The sequence below is a fragment of the Pelodiscus sinensis genome, chromosome 7 (assembly GCF_052426305.1).
Source record: "Pelodiscus sinensis isolate ZL-2025 chromosome 7, ASM5242630v1, whole genome shotgun sequence".
In the NCBI taxonomy this organism is placed as follows: Eukaryota; Metazoa; Chordata; order Testudines; family Trionychidae; genus Pelodiscus; species Pelodiscus sinensis.
Window position 1 is genome coordinate 76,822,928 of NC_143058.1, and position 17,110 is coordinate 76,840,037.

At 40.2% G+C, this 17,110-nt stretch overlaps 1 protein-coding gene across 1 annotated transcript in view; it reads right to left on the minus strand.

Moving 5' to 3' along the window:
- The window catches only part of INO80D (INO80 complex subunit D), an 80,330-nt gene that overhangs the window by 38,774 nt on the left and 24,446 nt on the right, over positions 1-17,110 (minus strand). The window contains exons 4-5 of the mRNA XM_006129023.4: positions 9,862-10,613; positions 5,825-5,933 (exon numbers count right to left, since the gene is read on the minus strand). Of these exons, the coding sequence (XP_006129085.1) occupies positions 5,825-5,933; positions 9,862-10,613 (861 nt within the window). The remainder of the gene's footprint in view (positions 1-5,824; positions 5,934-9,861; positions 10,614-17,110) is intronic.

A 17,110-nucleotide genomic window follows, 5' to 3' on the forward strand; every position in this document is an offset into this window, starting at 1 on the left:
TAAATACTACTCAGGACTTTCATTTTCCAAGCAAGTAAGACTAGTCAAAACATATTTATATGTCCCAAGAGACCTTGAAATAGCATATTTTCATCCACCACTTTAGGTGTTAAAATTTCAAAAACACATTTTATTTTCACCCTTTTATGCTGTGCTGTTTAACCAAATCACATTTGATTTATTCTCAGTAAGCATGTATAACAGGGGACTATGGACCAGTATTTAGAGCAGTGGTTCTCAACTCGTTTCAGTCCACGGACCACCAGGCCAATCAAAAAATTTTGGTGGACCACCTCCAGCACATGTCAGGACGAATGACATAGCAACCGCTCAGCACAACGGCAGCAGCTATATGGACGTTCAGAGCCTCAGGCGGAAGTTACTGACAACACAATGCGGTTCCGTCCTAGGCGACGCTATGGATGATGCGCTGCGTGCTTGTGAACACGGTGTAAAACAGCCTAGTGGCAGCGCCTCCTCACACCGTGTGCCTTTGGACAATGCTCCTGTGGGCCACCGAAAAAGTCACCACCAGTTGAGAACCACAGATTTAGAGTCTTGCATTTCACTTTTAAAGTATTGAAACTGCACACAAGTCTTTCTAGGAGCAATCTAACATGCCATCTGTCTTAATTAAGTGGAATTGTGACAGGATGGATTGGTCTTGGAGCCCCTCAATCCTCGCTCAGGAAAGAAGCAGCTGAGATATCTTACAAGCATACAAGAGTGGCTGCAAGGGAAACAGCCAGACAGCCAATCATGGCCCAGGAGGGCTCTGAAAAGGAGTTGTAGCATCAGAAACAGGCAGTTTCTTGCTAGAGCTAGAGGAGTGCAGGCAATGTTCCTGTCTGGCCAAAGAGAGCTGCAGCACAAAGGACTGCTCAGTGGGTATGTCTACACTACCTCGCTAGTTCGAACTACCTAGTTCGTGCCCCGTGTAGCCGCGCTGCACGGGGTTCGAACGAGCGGGGATTTAAAAATGGCGGCGCCCCGCTTATGCAAATGAAGCCCGGGAAATTCAAATCCCGGGCTTCATTTGCAAGTGCAGTATGCCTACATTACCCTCCTAGTTCGAACTAGGAGGGTAGTGTAGACATACCCAGTGCTAGTGGGGTCTGGAGGAGCAAGGAAGAGCTCCTGGCTGGCTGTTGGGCCTGAACATGAATGAGCTCCGAGCTAAGAGTAACGGGTCAGTAACGGCTGGGGTAGTGTCAAGGCGGTGTCTGGCTGCTATTCTTAGGCTCCCCGATCTGGGACTTGGAGTAGTGGCTGTGCTCAGGTCCTCCCATCATAAACTACTGGGGAAGGGCTTACAATTGGACAGCAGTAAGTCCCCAAAAGAGGATTAAATTGTCAGGAGGCCCAGCTGGAAGAGTGGGGCCAGAACAGATTAAGACAGTGAAATCATTGCATCCAGGGGTAAACTGGATACCAGGGCTGAGATTGATTTTAAGATGCACCCACACCTGACCAGAAGGGGATGCTTAAAAGGGATCTATGCCAGGACATTACAGGCTTGTTTAACGCCATATACAATTCAGCTGTGTTTAACACTGAGCGAATAAATGTTGACGGTCTAGCATGAAAAACTAAAAAGGTACTACCCTACAGAAAAGAAGAACAAACAGGTGGTGTCCACCAATCCACTACTGCTAAAGTCAACAAAAGGAGCTTGGAAGAGTCCAGAGTGGGAAAAAAAAAATCAGAGATTGCTGGAAAAGGTATCCCAACTAGTTTAGCGGGAGCTCTCTGATTTTAGGAGAGCCAATACTCAGTAATGCAAAATACAGCATATCCTTGCTTTTAAAGTGCTGTGATAAACAGCTTCTCTTCATGCTAATAGAAAGTTCCTGTCTTGAGATTAGAAGATAAATCAATGCACATACCTAGTGCAGTGGTTCTCAAACTTTCTGGCCCAGAAATCTTTCCATGGACCATCAATCAACCACCTATAATGATAAAATGAGTGTGGGAAGGGAGGGTGCCAGAGTCAGGATGGGGCTCTCAATGGTAGTGTGTGTGTGCACGCGCGCGTGCGTGATGGGGCTGTAGGGTATGGCATGAGGGGTATATGGGACGCTTACCTTGCTCCTTGCCCCCAGGTACCACCCTCTGCTGCTCTCATTGGCTTGGTTTCTGGCCAATGGGAGCAGTTGAAAAAACCTCAAGGTGAGCAGTTTCCAGCACTGCTGGTCCCCCTGCTGGAGGGAGGAGAAGCAGTATGTGGTGTTGCTTCCTGCCCCTGAAAGTCAGATCTGCCCTGCAAGGCTCAGGCACCACAGCGGGGGGCCAGTGCTGGCACTCTAGCCTTGTGAGGAGCAGGGTACAGAGCTGAAGCGCCAGTGCGGGCTCCCTACACCAGGGAAAGAGGAAAGGCTAGTCCCAAGCCTGCAGCCCACCTATAAGACGGTCACAGATCACTAGTGGTCCGAGGTTCTCTGACCTAGTGGTTCTCAACCTGTGGACCCTTTTATTGAAGGTGAGAAACAAGAAATGTGGAGATGGGTAGAGTTCTTAAGAAAGTACTGTCTTCCAGGAGGCAGCATTCAGAATAAAACGAGTTGGAAAAACGAATAATCCCAGCATTACTGCTATCAGATCGGCAGATGTTACAGGTCTGACTGCCCTCTCTCCATAGGCAGTCATGCTCTGCCAACTGAAGCTCTTTGCTGGTTACTATTGCAGCTTTCAGAAAGGGTTTTAATAAAGACTCTTATGCAGTGATGGAATTTGGCAGGGCAGACAACCGGGCATGCCAAGTAGCATGGAGAAAGAGACAGGACAAAGGTGACTCTATAGGACTGGACTGTGTAGTGAACTCTTGTGAATTATTTGCAAAGCAACCACACTACACACACTACAGTGGTAGTGAAAAGTATTTTTTTTTTTTATACATGATTTTTGAAAATTTAGGAAAATCAATCCAAAATTCACAAGATATCAAGATAACTAAGCCCTGGACTACGCTAGGGAGTTATTTTGAAATAACCTCCCCTTATTTCAAAATAATAAGCGGAATTTCCATACTACCACACCAGTTATTTTGAAATAATGGGCTGATTATTTCAAAATTTGTACTCCTGCCTTCCTCAAGGAATAAGCTTATTTCAAAATAGTTATTATGGGAGTTATTATTTCAAATTTAGTTATTTCAAAATAATTTCCTAGTGTGGACATACCTTAGCTGCTTATATATTGCTATTCAAATTGATGGCCAGCTATTAGATTAATAAGACAGAGTCACTTTAACAAACCAAACTCATCCGTGGACTAGTTTAAATTAATATACCTTGAGAAACAGAGCATATAGTGCAGAATGTCAAAGTAGAACAAGGAATAGATGCTTCTGTTAATAATCTTTACTGAAGCTTGCCAAATAGAAATATAATTTTGGAAGATTGAAATCAAGCAAATGTGTCAACGTTTATCCATAAACAAAATTAGAAAAGGTGCAGAAGAGTAGAATGAGGCAGATTAATTGAAGCATGAGAGTTGCAAGTGCTATACAAGAATTTATCAATTATGATCAATTAAGAGGGTGTTTTAACTGAAGTGCACAAAATGTTCAATGAAATAGAAAATGTCAATTAAACTTAGTACTTTCCATCAACATAGAAAAGAACAGAGAGAATGCAGCAAAAGTAAAAAAAACAACAAAAAATCCACCCTAAAATAGGCAGCTAATGCTCAAAGCTGAAAAAGAAAATGGGATTTAAGTAATGTTCCTATCAAATGTCAAGGAGGAGGAAGACTGTAGTAACAGGATGAGTTATTTGATTTGACACATGGCCTATTCTGAAAGTTATATTTGGTTTAAAAGATTAACTGGAAAACTATAGTCAGAATGGAAGTGTGTGTGTCTGCTCCCTAATGTTATGTTCCCCTAATAGCCAGGCTGTGAGGAAATCACCTGGAAAAAAAAAAGCTTAGATTTAGCTTTATTTAAAAATGTGTAACTTCTGTGAAAGCTTGCTAGTTTTCTGCCTAATGATCCCAAAAGAGCAACTGATTTTCATGTGAGCTAAAAAACTTTTTTTTAAATTTTGGAAAAAGGAACATTAAATGAATATTTTTGGTTTCCTAATTGGCACCAAAGTTTGATTTAGTGAGGGCATTCACCATATGTTTCTGGGCTCCTCTCAATTTTGATCACAGCTTTGCAGTTCACTGTGAAGATGCTTTTATAAATTGGAATGGCCTTCTGCAAGCTGGTGTCCTTGCAGTTCTGTTTTAAATATCACATTTGCAGGGGCAACTGAAGAACTATGACTGCATCCCTCCATGTCATTTGGGAAAAGGTGTAATGCTTTTAGACACAATGAAAATACCTGGCTGTGTACTGAGACTGAACCACAACATAGAGTTATTACAAAACTTGTCAAGGCTGTGATTTCATTTTGTGAAATGAACATACCTCAACCTCCTTTCTTGTAGTTTATATCAATTTAACTACAATACTCTGCATGGTACATTTTACTCTCTATATGCTAGAATAACATTAACACAGAGGCATATAATATGATCATATCCTCCTGTGAGATTGCAGAGTCATGAATTAACTATAGTTGCACAACATTTTAAGCCTTTCTGCCCCAGCAATAAAAGTGTATTGACTATTTATCCCTCATGATCAAAACTTAGAAACCTGATGTTGCTGGTTAGTCAATGGGGGCTTAGTATCACTCTCAGTTACTAATTAAAATAGCATCTTAACATTTTCAAAACAATTATACAAACTATTAATCCCATATTCCTCCCTACTATATAACAAACATAAATGTACAAATGTAGTATATTTATTAACAAAAATATTAGTAAAAGGTAGTAAAAGCAGGAAAAATAGCTCCTGATTTAGGCCCCAATACAGAAAACCATCCTTAGTGAACAAAGCATTTCAGTGTGTGCTTAAATCCCATTAAGTAGGACTTAAGCATCTGCTTTTCTGAATCTAGGCCTTTATCTCTTCCTTGCTTCAGCAGCAGACTGCAAAAATGGCACTTCTCCAGTGGCTGTGTAGGACTGGGTCAGGAATGTAGCTCTTACAAATAAATGGACTGAAGCAATCCTCACTGGGAGGGGGAAAATGTCTGCAGAATCGTAGCCCTACTTAAAATACCCTTCATTCTAGTTGTGAGCAACACCTGAAAATGACATTTCATCTTTTAGTAGGATTATAGTAAGACCAAACTCGAGACCAAAAGTGAACCCACAATGTCTCAAGAAGTAAAATAAAAATTCAGGAAAAGATTAGCTCAATTTTCAAAACACAAAAGATTTTGAAAAATACTATTCAGGGCTGCTATGATGAGTTTTAAAGTTCAGACTCCCATTTTATATACTAAGACTTATTCTACTCTTTTGGAAAAACTTAAAAAACTACAAATAGTCCGGTAGCACTTTAAAGACTAACAAAACATGTAGATGGTACCATGAGCGTCTACATGTTTTGTTAGTCTTTAAAGTGCTACCGGACTATTTGAAACCTTTGAAACTTCTACTCTTTTGGACCACTAGTTTTTTAAAGCTATTCTCCTCTTCCAAAGATGTCAATGTCCTCATGAAATGTAAAATGGGATTTAGAAGTCAACTCACAATCCATTTTCTGTGATTCCTGATCTCATTTCTGGTATCTGGGGCAGAGCTTCTGGACAGAGAGTTCAATAACTAACAACATATTGATCTGGTACTGGGTTATATTAAAAGGTCCTGATACACAAAGCACTTAAGCCCCACTAACTTTGGTTAAAGTAACGCCTATGCTTAAGTGCTTTGCCGAATTGGGACCAATACAAACAATTACAAAAAGGATAGATATTTTACTTACTCATGTCTTTCGTATCGGAGGGTTTCCCGGATAGACCATGCAACCTGGTATGGTGAAGTTTGCTCTGAATCCTCTAATTCTTCTCCACTGTCTTCAGACCAGTCCAGCCCTGAGTATGGAAGAATTGGAAACATGAAGTCTGGATGAAGGAAGACTGCAATCCTCAAATATCTGTGAATAACCTCTGGCAATAACCACCATCAATGGCCTCTGCCAATTCTATGTCATACATAGCACAGTAGGGAGGATGCATTCTATTTGATTCATCATGTAATTTCCTCAATAACCTATGGGCAGTTATGATAGCAATTCACTACAGTGTAGAAACAGCATGTAACTGCATTTTTAATGACCAGTTTGTTATCCCTTTAATATCTTTATTGGATTTTTTGATCCATAAATATATTAAATAAAAACTAAAATTACCATCAGTCTTATGTAAAGACTAATATTGGTTGTGCCAAATGTTAGATTTTTTACAAAGATAGAGAGAAAGTCTCTACCATGAAGAGCTGACAGTTCAATGATTAATAGTCCATAGTTTAAATAAGAGATATATAGTCCTGTTATTTTTATACATATCATAGACCTCCTGCTCCCCCTGCTGAAAAGTGTGGAGAATAGAAAAACTATGGGTGAATGCTACAGGGACAGAAGGGGACACACAGTTACACTTTATGTCCTCCTCTGTTCTTTTCTGAGCAAATTGCCTGCAATTTCCACCAAGTATCAGTGAGAAAGGGACTTCAGCTCCAAGGGAAAGAGAGAACCTGGGGACAGTCACTCGTAAGCAGCATATTCTCCTTCCTACACAGCTGAAGTACACATAAAAATACCAGATGAAGTGAACAATTTTTGTAACAGGATCAGTTCATTCTGTGATCACTGTGCCGCTCACTAGCAGAGTCCAGGAAAGTGTCTTACACTGCAGGACCTTGTGGAAAAGGGCGAACAGGAAGGACTGTAGAGGGTCTGGACAGGATCAAGTCAAGGTTCCGATGGATTCTCATCCTGTGCATCTTTTCATGGTCCTATCCTATCCTCACTGATTCCTCAGAGCATCATGGGGAAAAGCAGTCTACCTTCCAAAACAGCTGTTTTTTCCTCCTCTCATGTGTTTTTATATATGGCCCTAAATATACACCAGGAGTTGGGGAGAGTATGTTAAGGGACTCTTTATTTTAATTTATCTAAAAAGATTTGGGGGCAAGTTTCCAAATCAGGTAGCTATAGGTTGGTACTCTAATCAGTATTTAGGCTCCTCCGGGTTAAAGGCCTAACAACAGATTTGGGGTAAAATTTTCAAAAGATACTACATGATTTGCAACAAAGAGCTGGGAATTAGAAGCCTAAATTTTGGTTCTCATGCCGTTTACGCATTTCTGAAAAGGTTTCCTTTGGGCCTATTTTTAGACCTTCAAGTTTGGGCCAAGAATATATGCTAAGAAACTTAAAAAATAAAAGTGGACTTACACTTAAATGTATTTTACTTGAAAAACAAAGTAGCTAAACTGAAGTTCCATAAAGCAGGAGTGGACAAGATATGGCCCGCGGGCTGAATGCAGCCACCAAACCTTTTGATACAGCCCGTGGCCCACGCTGCCAGGACTCCGACGCAGGCTCTCTGCCTGCTGCAACCCGAGGCTGCTCAAAATGGCTGACGGCTCCCTCTAGGCGCCATGAGCCCCTGGAAGGGGAGAGAGGGGAGACTTTGTGCACTGGCCCTACCCTCAGCCCAATCACCCTCTCCATAGAAAATGAAGCCCTTGACCACTTTTACCACTATCTTGGAGTGCCCCCTCCCCCATCAAAAATTATTGCCCATCCCTGCCATAAAGACACATTCACAATGGATGCAGTGTGATTATTCTGGGGGCACAAATTAAAAACTAGTATCCTAAGTTGGATTGTTAAATCCTTTAACTCCTGAAGGAAGTATGGGGAAAAAAGGGAAACTAAATAAAATATTAGCATTGGACCTTTTCCCCATTTTGCTTATGCAAATAGCAGTTTGCACCTTTTTACAAAAATTAAGGGTATATTTTTAAAGATTCTGAAAGTAAGATTCATTTCTTATGCTTGTCAACTCTTACATTAGGTGTTTTCTTAAACAGAAATCCCAGAAGTCTTTCCACCAAGATAAAAATGTCTCTAAGAATAGTCTGTACTATGAGCTTGCAATTAAGTATTTATCTACTCCCACACAGCTAATGTATAATTAAGAGCATTATGTTAATTAGCAATTATAAAATGCTAAAATCTAATGTTCATTTTCACATTTATTATAGGATAACATTTCCACAATTTTGTATCTATATAGCTCATAGTTTTAGGAAAATGTACCAGGTACAACAGCAAAAGTTATTTTTATGTTACTGTAGAATGTGACACCTCAGATATAGAATGCTACCGTTATGAACACTCGTGAGGCTAGGTGACTTTCTAGCCTATTAGGGAATCTTGACACTTGGGATGTTCGCGGTGTCCTCATTCCTCAAATTAACTGCATTATCGAGAGAGCCATTGAACAGTTCTTCCACAGAGCAACATCCTTACAAGACGTGCTGTAGGATACTTATTAGCTTCCCAACAAACAGCCAAATTATCCCACAGGCACTAACAGGCAGTTCTTAACACAAAATTAAAAAAGATTAATTGAAATAACAAAAGTTACAGATGTTTGTGATGTGTACCACTAGTGTAAATAATTGCCCAGATAAGACTAGAAGGAATTTAAAAAAAATACAAATGGTTTGTCTTTTCCGTTTCTATCATAATACATGTCTAGTTCTTATTTCTTCCATTATGGCCTTGTAAAACTGAATTATAATCTAAAACTAAATTAAAAGTTAAATAAAAGCAAGGTAAGTAAGAGCAGGTTAGACAAACACCTGTCAGGGATGGCCTAGAGCTGGTGCTTGGTCCTGCCATGTGTGCAGGGGGCCTGACTTGATGTCCTCTCAAGGTTCCTTTCAGTTCTATGAGGGAACATTAGGCGTTTATGTATCTCACTCTCCATTTTGAATTAAGACAAACAACCACCTTATTTATATTTAAGTGCCTCTTAAAATTTCAAAAAGCCCTATTTCCATGAGAAGTCAGTAACAAGTTGCAATGGGGGAGGTCTAGGTTGCATGTTAGGAAAAACTATTTTCCTAGGAGAGTGGTGAAGCACTGGAATGGGTTACCTAGGGAGGTGGTGGAATCTCCATCCCTAGAGGTTTTTAAGTCCCAGCTTGACTAAGCCCTGGCTGGGATGAGTTAGTTGGGGCTGGCCCTGCTTTGAGCAGGGAACTGGACTCAGTGACTCCCTGAGGTCTCTTCCAGCCCTAAGATTCTATGATTTTAACACAATTTAAATTAAAAACAAACCTAACATATAGGCAGTCAACATAATTAATAACGTATTACTGCAGCATCTGGATAATGAACTAATGTTATACATTATATATATAAAAATGGACAACTTCTACAAAAAAAATCAGAAAAGAGCTGCACCTCCATAATCAGCTTCTGAATCCTTGTTCTCCGATGGAGTACAATGCTGATGTTTCCTTTACTGAATCAGATCTCACAGCTTAGTAGTTTGCATCCGAAATTCTCAAAGAAGTCAACTGGTGTTTTCGGTGTGCAGAGAATGTACAATCAAAGCCTCAAAGTTGTATTTGCACTTTCATTCTACAATCTCCTTTTTTCATTGGTTTAATATTTGAGTTTCACATTATAGGCTCTAGGTCTAACTTGGTCTACTCTATACACTCAGTCTAGGAACAGTCAGTTATACCTCAGTTTGAACTCTCAAATAATTAACTAGCATTTTAAAAAAAAGTTATAAAGTCTGTAAAAAGAAGATATAAAGCAGACATGACCGCCCTAGACATCTGTCGATAGATTTCCCCTTTCAGAACAGTATAAGTGCACATCCTGAAAATTTTTAAAAAGTGGCATATAGTAATCTAGTACAGTTCTTGTAAAAAGGCATAATCTCATAGCAACCTGAAAAAACAGTTCAGAGATGTATGTAATTATCTACCTACCTAAATGTGGAAACAGATCAGTCTCCAGCTGCTTTTTTCGAGTGCACAGTTTCACCAGTCTCTGTAGCCGGCTCATGCAGGATGAGTGCGGAGAGAAGGCTGTGGCTTTCATAAGGACCCGATCAGCCCTTTGCGGGTCCATGACAGGAGCCCTAGTGGGTGGCAGGAGAGGCAGGGGTCTCTTGTTAGACATCTGCCTTGCTTGTGCTATAGTGTGTGTGGTGGGCGCCACTCCCTGCATTGGTAGGCTGGTGTTCTGAGGTTGAGGTGACTTGCAGACTACGCCCTGCGGTAGCGCTGGAGGCTTTAAAGAAGTTGATAAAGGTGGCAGATGGGAGTGCTGCTGCTGCTGCAGTGGCTGCTGCTGCAAAGGTGCAGGAAGGGGGCTAAAGTGCTCTTGGTGAACTTTTAAAATCTCTGTTTCTCTCTGGCGTTGCCGATTTTGGGCCAATTTGCTCTGCAACTTTTTCCTCACTGTTGCCCCTTTCTTTAAGTCATCATCCTCCTCGTTGAAAGCAAAGGGATCGTCTAACTCTGCTTCCAGGTAGTGGAGAGGAAGCCTGGCCCCTGGTGGAGAGAGGGACATCCCATCCAGTCCATTGGACATCTTCAAAGACAGTGTGGGCACTGTCAGACTGAAGGCCATAGCATCCATCTGGTGCCTGACCTTCACTTCCTCTACTGGATCATTCTTTTTCTTCCTCTCCTTTTTAGGTATAAAGCCAAGCACCTGTAGGTGGCTGTTGCAGTACCTTCAAAAGTGAAAACAGTAAGTTCCTTTGTTTGTTCTTTTTAAACAAACACTCTTAAGAAAGCAAAAAAGATGAAACCACAGATAGGAAACCCCAACAACAACAAAAGCCATCTGACTACCACTGAAAAAATTAGATTATTAATTCATGTTTGCGTACTAATGAGATCCTACAATCATTTCCCATGATCCAGGCCCATAAAATAAAAATAAAATAACTTCCACATAAGAGAAAGTATCATTTTTGGATTTTTAAAAAAATGATGTTATTCATATAAAAGCCAAACAGCTATCCTTCCAAAAAATCTATTCCTCATATCCTTTATCGATATCAAGGGCAAGCTGAATTAGACAAATTGCTCTGTGAAGAGGGAGAAACAATAACTTGGAAATGGCAGAGGTGCTTAATGAATTCTTTGTTTTGGTTTTCACCAAGAAGTTTGATTGTGACAGGATGCCTAACATAGTGAATGCTAGTGAAAATGGGATAGGTTTAGAAGATAAAATAAAAAAAGAACTAGTTAAAAATTACTTAGACAAGTTAGATGTCTTCAAGTTACCAGGGCCTAATGAAATACCTCCTTTATCAGCTCCTTGAGTATTGTAGGATGTATCTCAACCTTTAGCTATGATCTTTGAAAAATCATGGACGTTGGGAGAGATTCCAGAAGACTGGAAAAGGACAAATATAGTGCCCATCTATAAAAAGGAAAATAAGATGCCAGGGAAGAGAATGGAGCAAGTAATTAAGGAATTCATCTGGAAAAAATTGGAAGAAAATAAGGTGATAGATAAGAACCAGCATGGATTTGTAAAGAACAAATCACGTTAAACCAATCTGATAGCCTTCTTTGATAGGATATCAAGCCTTGTGGATAAGGGAGAAGCAGTGGACGTGGTATACTTAGACTTTAGTAAGGCATTTGACACAAGTCTTGCATGACCTTCTTATCATGACCATTGGAGAAGGTCCACAGAAAAGCAACAAAAATGATTAAAGGCCTTGAAAACATGACCTATGAGGAAAAACTCAAAGAATTGGGTTTGTTTAGTTTAGAAAAGAGAAGACTGAGAGGGGACATGATAGCGGTTTTCAAGTATCTAAAAGGGTGTCACAAGGAGGAGGGAGAAAAAATTTTCTCCTTGGCCTCTGATGATAGGAAAAGAAGCAATGGGCTTAAATTGCAGCAAGGGAGGTTTAGGTTGGAGATTAGGAAAAACACTGGAATAAGTTGCCTAGGGAGGTGATGGAATCTCCATCACTGGAGATATTTAAGAGCAGGTTGGATGGACATCTAACAGGGATGATCTAGACCAGGGGTGGGCAATAATTTTTGATTGGAGGGGCACTCCAAGATTTTGGAAAGTGGTTGAAGGCTGCACTTTTCCATAACATTAATGGAGGAGATGCAGGGGATGGAGGTTTGGTGCAGCGCTTGGGGGAAGGGATTGGGGTGCAGGAGGGAGACTGGAGTCTGGGAGGGAGTTTGGGTGAAGGAGGCAGTTGTGATCTAAGACAGGGGACTGGAGTGCAGGGGTTTGGCATGTGATCTAGGGTGGAAGGGGATTGTGATCTGGGGCAGGCGATTGGGGTGACAGATCTGGGAGGGGGTATGGGTACAAGAGGGGAACAGAGGTTTTGGGTATGTTGAATGGGGGAGCAGAGCGTTTGGGCAGGGAAGGTGTGGGGTGCCAGAGGCAGGTTGCGGCCAGGAGACTTACCAGCCAGCAGCCAAACCAGGCTGCCTGCCTGCTGAGCGAAGGCTTGCAGAGCTTAAAATGTTTCTCAGCCAGCCTGCTTGCCCAGCCATATGCTTCAGTGAATAACTGAGTTGAGGAGAGGGGGTATAGTTCTCCTTGGCTGCCTATTATTCAAACAAGTAGCTCCCACTGGCTGGTTTCTGGCTTAGGGTGGCTCCTAAAGCATCTCCCCTCCAGTTCTGAAACAGAAACAGAGCCCGGCAGTTGCGTTTCTGCATGGTGCACGGGGCTGCAGAGCAAGCAGGGGAGCCTGTCTAGGGCTCCCTGCTGCCTGTGTGAGCCAGATCTGGTGGCTTGGTGAGCCAGTTCTGGCCGATGGGCTATATTTTGCCCAGGCCCGATCTAGATAGTGCTTGGTCCTGCCGTGAGGGCAGGGGACTGGACTCGATGACCTCTTGAGGTCCCTTCCAGTTCTAGTGTTCTATGATTCTATAGTTCTATCATAAGAACATAAGAATAGCCATACTGGGCCAGACCAAAGGTACATATAGCCCAGTATTCTGTCCTCTGACAGTGGTCAATGTCAGGTGCCCCAGAAGGAATGAACAGAACAGGTAATCATCAAGTAATCCATCTCTTGTCACCCATTCCCGGCTTCTGACAAACAGAAGCTAGGGAACACCGTCCCTACCCATCGTGGCTAATACCCATTTATGGCTCTATCATCCCATCCTAGATCTTTTTTGAACTCTGTTAAAGTCCTGGCCTTCACAACATCCTCTGGCAAAAAGTTCCACAGGTTGACTGTGCATTGGAAGTATTTTTTCACACTTTTGTTTGTTTTAAACCTGTTACCTATTAATTTCATTTAGTGACCCCTAGTTTGTGTGTTATGGGAAAGAGTAAATAACTTTTCTTTATTCATTTTCTCCATTCCAGTCATGATTTTACAGACCTCCATCATATCCCCCTTTAATCATCTCTTTTTCAAACAGAAAAATCACAGTGTTAAAAATATGACACATTGGAATATAAACTGAAGGGCCTTGCAATAAGAAAGTTATTAAGGGACAATCAAATGGAACCATTTTAAGGCATCCCACATTTAAAAGTTTAACAGAGACTACCTCCTATCAGGCTGTTCTTTCATTGTGAGTGAATTTGCATGGATTTTGTGCAGTATACATTACAAAGATAGAGTTAATACATGTCTGTGATTGGGAGACAAATTACAAGAGGATTTATTCAAGGAAAGTCTTGAATTGAAGATATTTTCTGAGAAGAACCACTGTCTGTGTTTTATGATTAAGCAACTAAATAAATATCTTTAAATGTATAAGTTATTTTACATGGTTAAGTATTATAAAGAGCAACTAAGTCAGATAAAAAAAACTATATTAATATAGGCAAACAGGTTCTATCCTGTCATCACTGTGAATTGCTTATATAATGCAATGAAAACATACACGTTATAACACAGATATGGATTTCAAGTGGCTATAAAATCAACTCTTTTCTAGTTTTTACTTTTAAATCACCAACAGTCTAGTCTGTCTCAGATGTATTTACACAAAGGACTAGATTAATGATGATCTACAGCAACAGATGACATACTAGATTAAGGAGCTAACAGATAAACAATTATTTCTAGGCTGTTTAGATAGTTGCTATTTTCCATTCATCAAGTCTGATTTCTCTGCACCTGTGTAGATTCTCTGATGTCAATGGTCAAATTACAGGGTTGGAGATTATAATTCTTTTATTTAGAAAGAAAGATTCAAGGAATGAAACTAAAAATTACAGGCTTGAAAGTCTAACATCTATATTAAAAGCTGGAGATATCTATTGATAGTTTATGGACATATTTGGGGAGATATTATTTAACTATGAATCAATATGCATTTTAAAATGAAATTATTTTTTGTCTACATGGAAAGGAATCAATTGATTTAATACCTGGATTTTCAAAACCTCTTAATAACATTTTAGATTTGCCTAAATGTGCTAAGAGATTACAAAAGGTAATGATTTAATAAGTGGCAAGCAGAGGGCTGATACTTAGTATGTGCAATCTTTGTGGAAAAGTGTGGAAGGAGATTTCTGTAGAAGACATACTGTGAAGTACGTTTTTAAAAACTGACTGCTGTTCTAGATAAAAGTTATTCAGGATGTAACAACAGCTTCCATTGAAGTCAATGGAAATACTCACAAGCATAATGTTAAGAAATTGAGTATTTTTAACTAATATAGGTGTCAGTTTAGCAAGAGACACTGTCATGATGATAAGAAATGGAAGTAAAAACAAGCACAATGGAAATGTCATGGGGGTTTTTTGGAGGGGGGAGAACGGGGAGTTATTTCAATGAAAATAATTGTGTTTGTCTTAAAACATTTCTCTATAGTGTTTATACCCCAATAAATGCAGCCCTGTGCTTGGAAGAGCCAGAAGGTGAAACTGACTTACCTATTTTCATTGCGCACATCAAAGAAACACAAAACAAAAGTAAGAAAGGAGGATAGGAAGTTAAACTGTAGAAATTGTCGGTTTCAGGCTACAAAAAGATTTTAATTTGCTGTTATCTCTTTAACATGACAGAGGAAAAGGTTTGGATCTTTTAAACTCTTAGCTGATAGTGCAGCAGGATTCAAGATTAATACTTTACGTATTTTACTTAATGTCAAATGTGATAATTTCCCCCTCCCAACTCCAAAAATCAGTAATAAAAACATCTGTCACTCTGGCGTATACACGGTGAATTGTGATCAACACATACTGTAAAGGAGTGCGACTGCTGCCTAATAGAGCTAGCAATCAAATATGGAGTGTACAAAGGTTGTTAAGCTCCACTGGCTTCCAGCAGAACAATCATTTCAAGGGTGAAAAGATTGGGGGAGCCATTTTTTCACCTGATGTATAACACGTTCTGCTTTCTAGTGTATGCAAGACCTTGGAGAAATCCTGAGTTCTAATTATCTTAATTAAAGAAATATCTAGTTAAGCTGAGAAGTATCATGTATGTTAAGAAAGATGATAATATGGAAAGCGGGTGTTTACAAATCAGAAGAGATTAACAAATGTGAATTTGTTTCATTTTGAAAGAAGACGAGTAAGAGGTGAAATGATGAGTGTTTAATCTATGTAAAGTGTAATGGCAAGATAATTAAAATAATAAAATTAAGCTTCATTATCTATTTGCAATACTTGGTCAAATCAGAATTAGGGGACATAAATTCGATGTTAAGAGGGAACATGTAATTTTACAGAGAGGCTTGAACAGGCAGAATAGACATCTAATTAAAGTGATGAAATCATGCACTAACAACAGATTTAATCTGAAAAAACTGAATAGTTAATAATGAATTTAATAAGTAATATTAATTATTTTTTGCTTGAGGGCTAGAAAATAGTTTTATTTACAGTCTTTTGATCAGAGCTGAGGCTTTTTGCAAGAGAATACTTTTGCCGTCCTTTGCTGTAAAGTTTTGTTATAAGCTTGCAAATCATATAGCATGGAGATGAACGTTATCGGTGTTCTAGGTCTCACTTCTGAGTCTCAAATTATGTAACAAACTGTGTAATGAAAATGCATGGTCAGATGTCAGATGAAATAAAAAGTCTTGGAACAGAAAATTAAAGTTGCAAGCAAGGATGAAGAAATGGCAAACATTTCTATATTGAACTAAGTGTGAAAAGTAAATCTCCTAAGATATAGGTATATCCATATCAGCTAAGAACTATCATTTTATGCCTGCTCTAAACTTATTATTGGAAATTCATGAAATCCTACTGCTAAACTGAAAACTCTGTTCTGAGAGGAAGTCTTTGAAAATATCCATCCCAACATCTCTCATTTGAGATTAAAGTTTTATTTCTTCTTCGCACACCTGTGATCCTCAACTTTCAAATACTTGTCATGCAGTATAATTATTCTAATAGTTCAGAAGTTATTACCAGTGAGTGTACTGTACACAGTTTGATATGTTTTATTTTACACAAAGAATAATAATATCAAATTACTTAGGGACATATGGGAATCTTCACTAAGTTTTGGAGGTTTCATAAAAAATATGAGTAGAAGGAGAACAGAGACTTTGGCCCGCTTTGCATCTGAAATGACAATATATCATTTGATTTGACAAGTCCCATGATTTTTTTGGGGGGGAAGGGGGGTTAGCTTATTTCTAGACCAGAGTGGGAAAGAGGTGGCTAACGGGCTGGATTCAACTTGCAAGCCACCGGATTCAGCCCACAGCCACCTCACTGGCACCCTTACTACCAAGCAGCTGCAACCACTTTAAACAGCAGGCTGTTAATTGCTTTGCAAGCTGGACAGGAAAGAGAAAGCTTTGTGTGCTGACCCAGACATCTAGCAAAATCACCAAGCTCCCATTGGCCAGTTTCTGGCTAATAGGAGCTGAAAAATGATGCTGAACGTACAGGCAGCCAATGGGGCAGCCAATGAAGCATCCTCACTCCCTCTCTCTCTCCTTCCCTATGCTGGAGCAGAGCCACATGGAGCTATCCACATAGCATATAGGCACAGAGCCTGCAGAGCTGCTGACTGAGAGCCCCCTAGGTAAGCACCTCCCAGCCACAGCCTGCCTCTGGCACCCCACCCGTTTACCCCCCCTCCCAAATACGTGCCCCAGGCCCACCCAAATCCTCTGTATTCCCTCTCTCCACCTCCTCCAGGTCACAACTCCCTCCCAGACAGTGCATCCTCTTCTATAGCCCTTCCCCAATCCACAGTCCCTCCTGGATCCTGCACTCCAAGCCCCTGCCCCAGATCATAACCT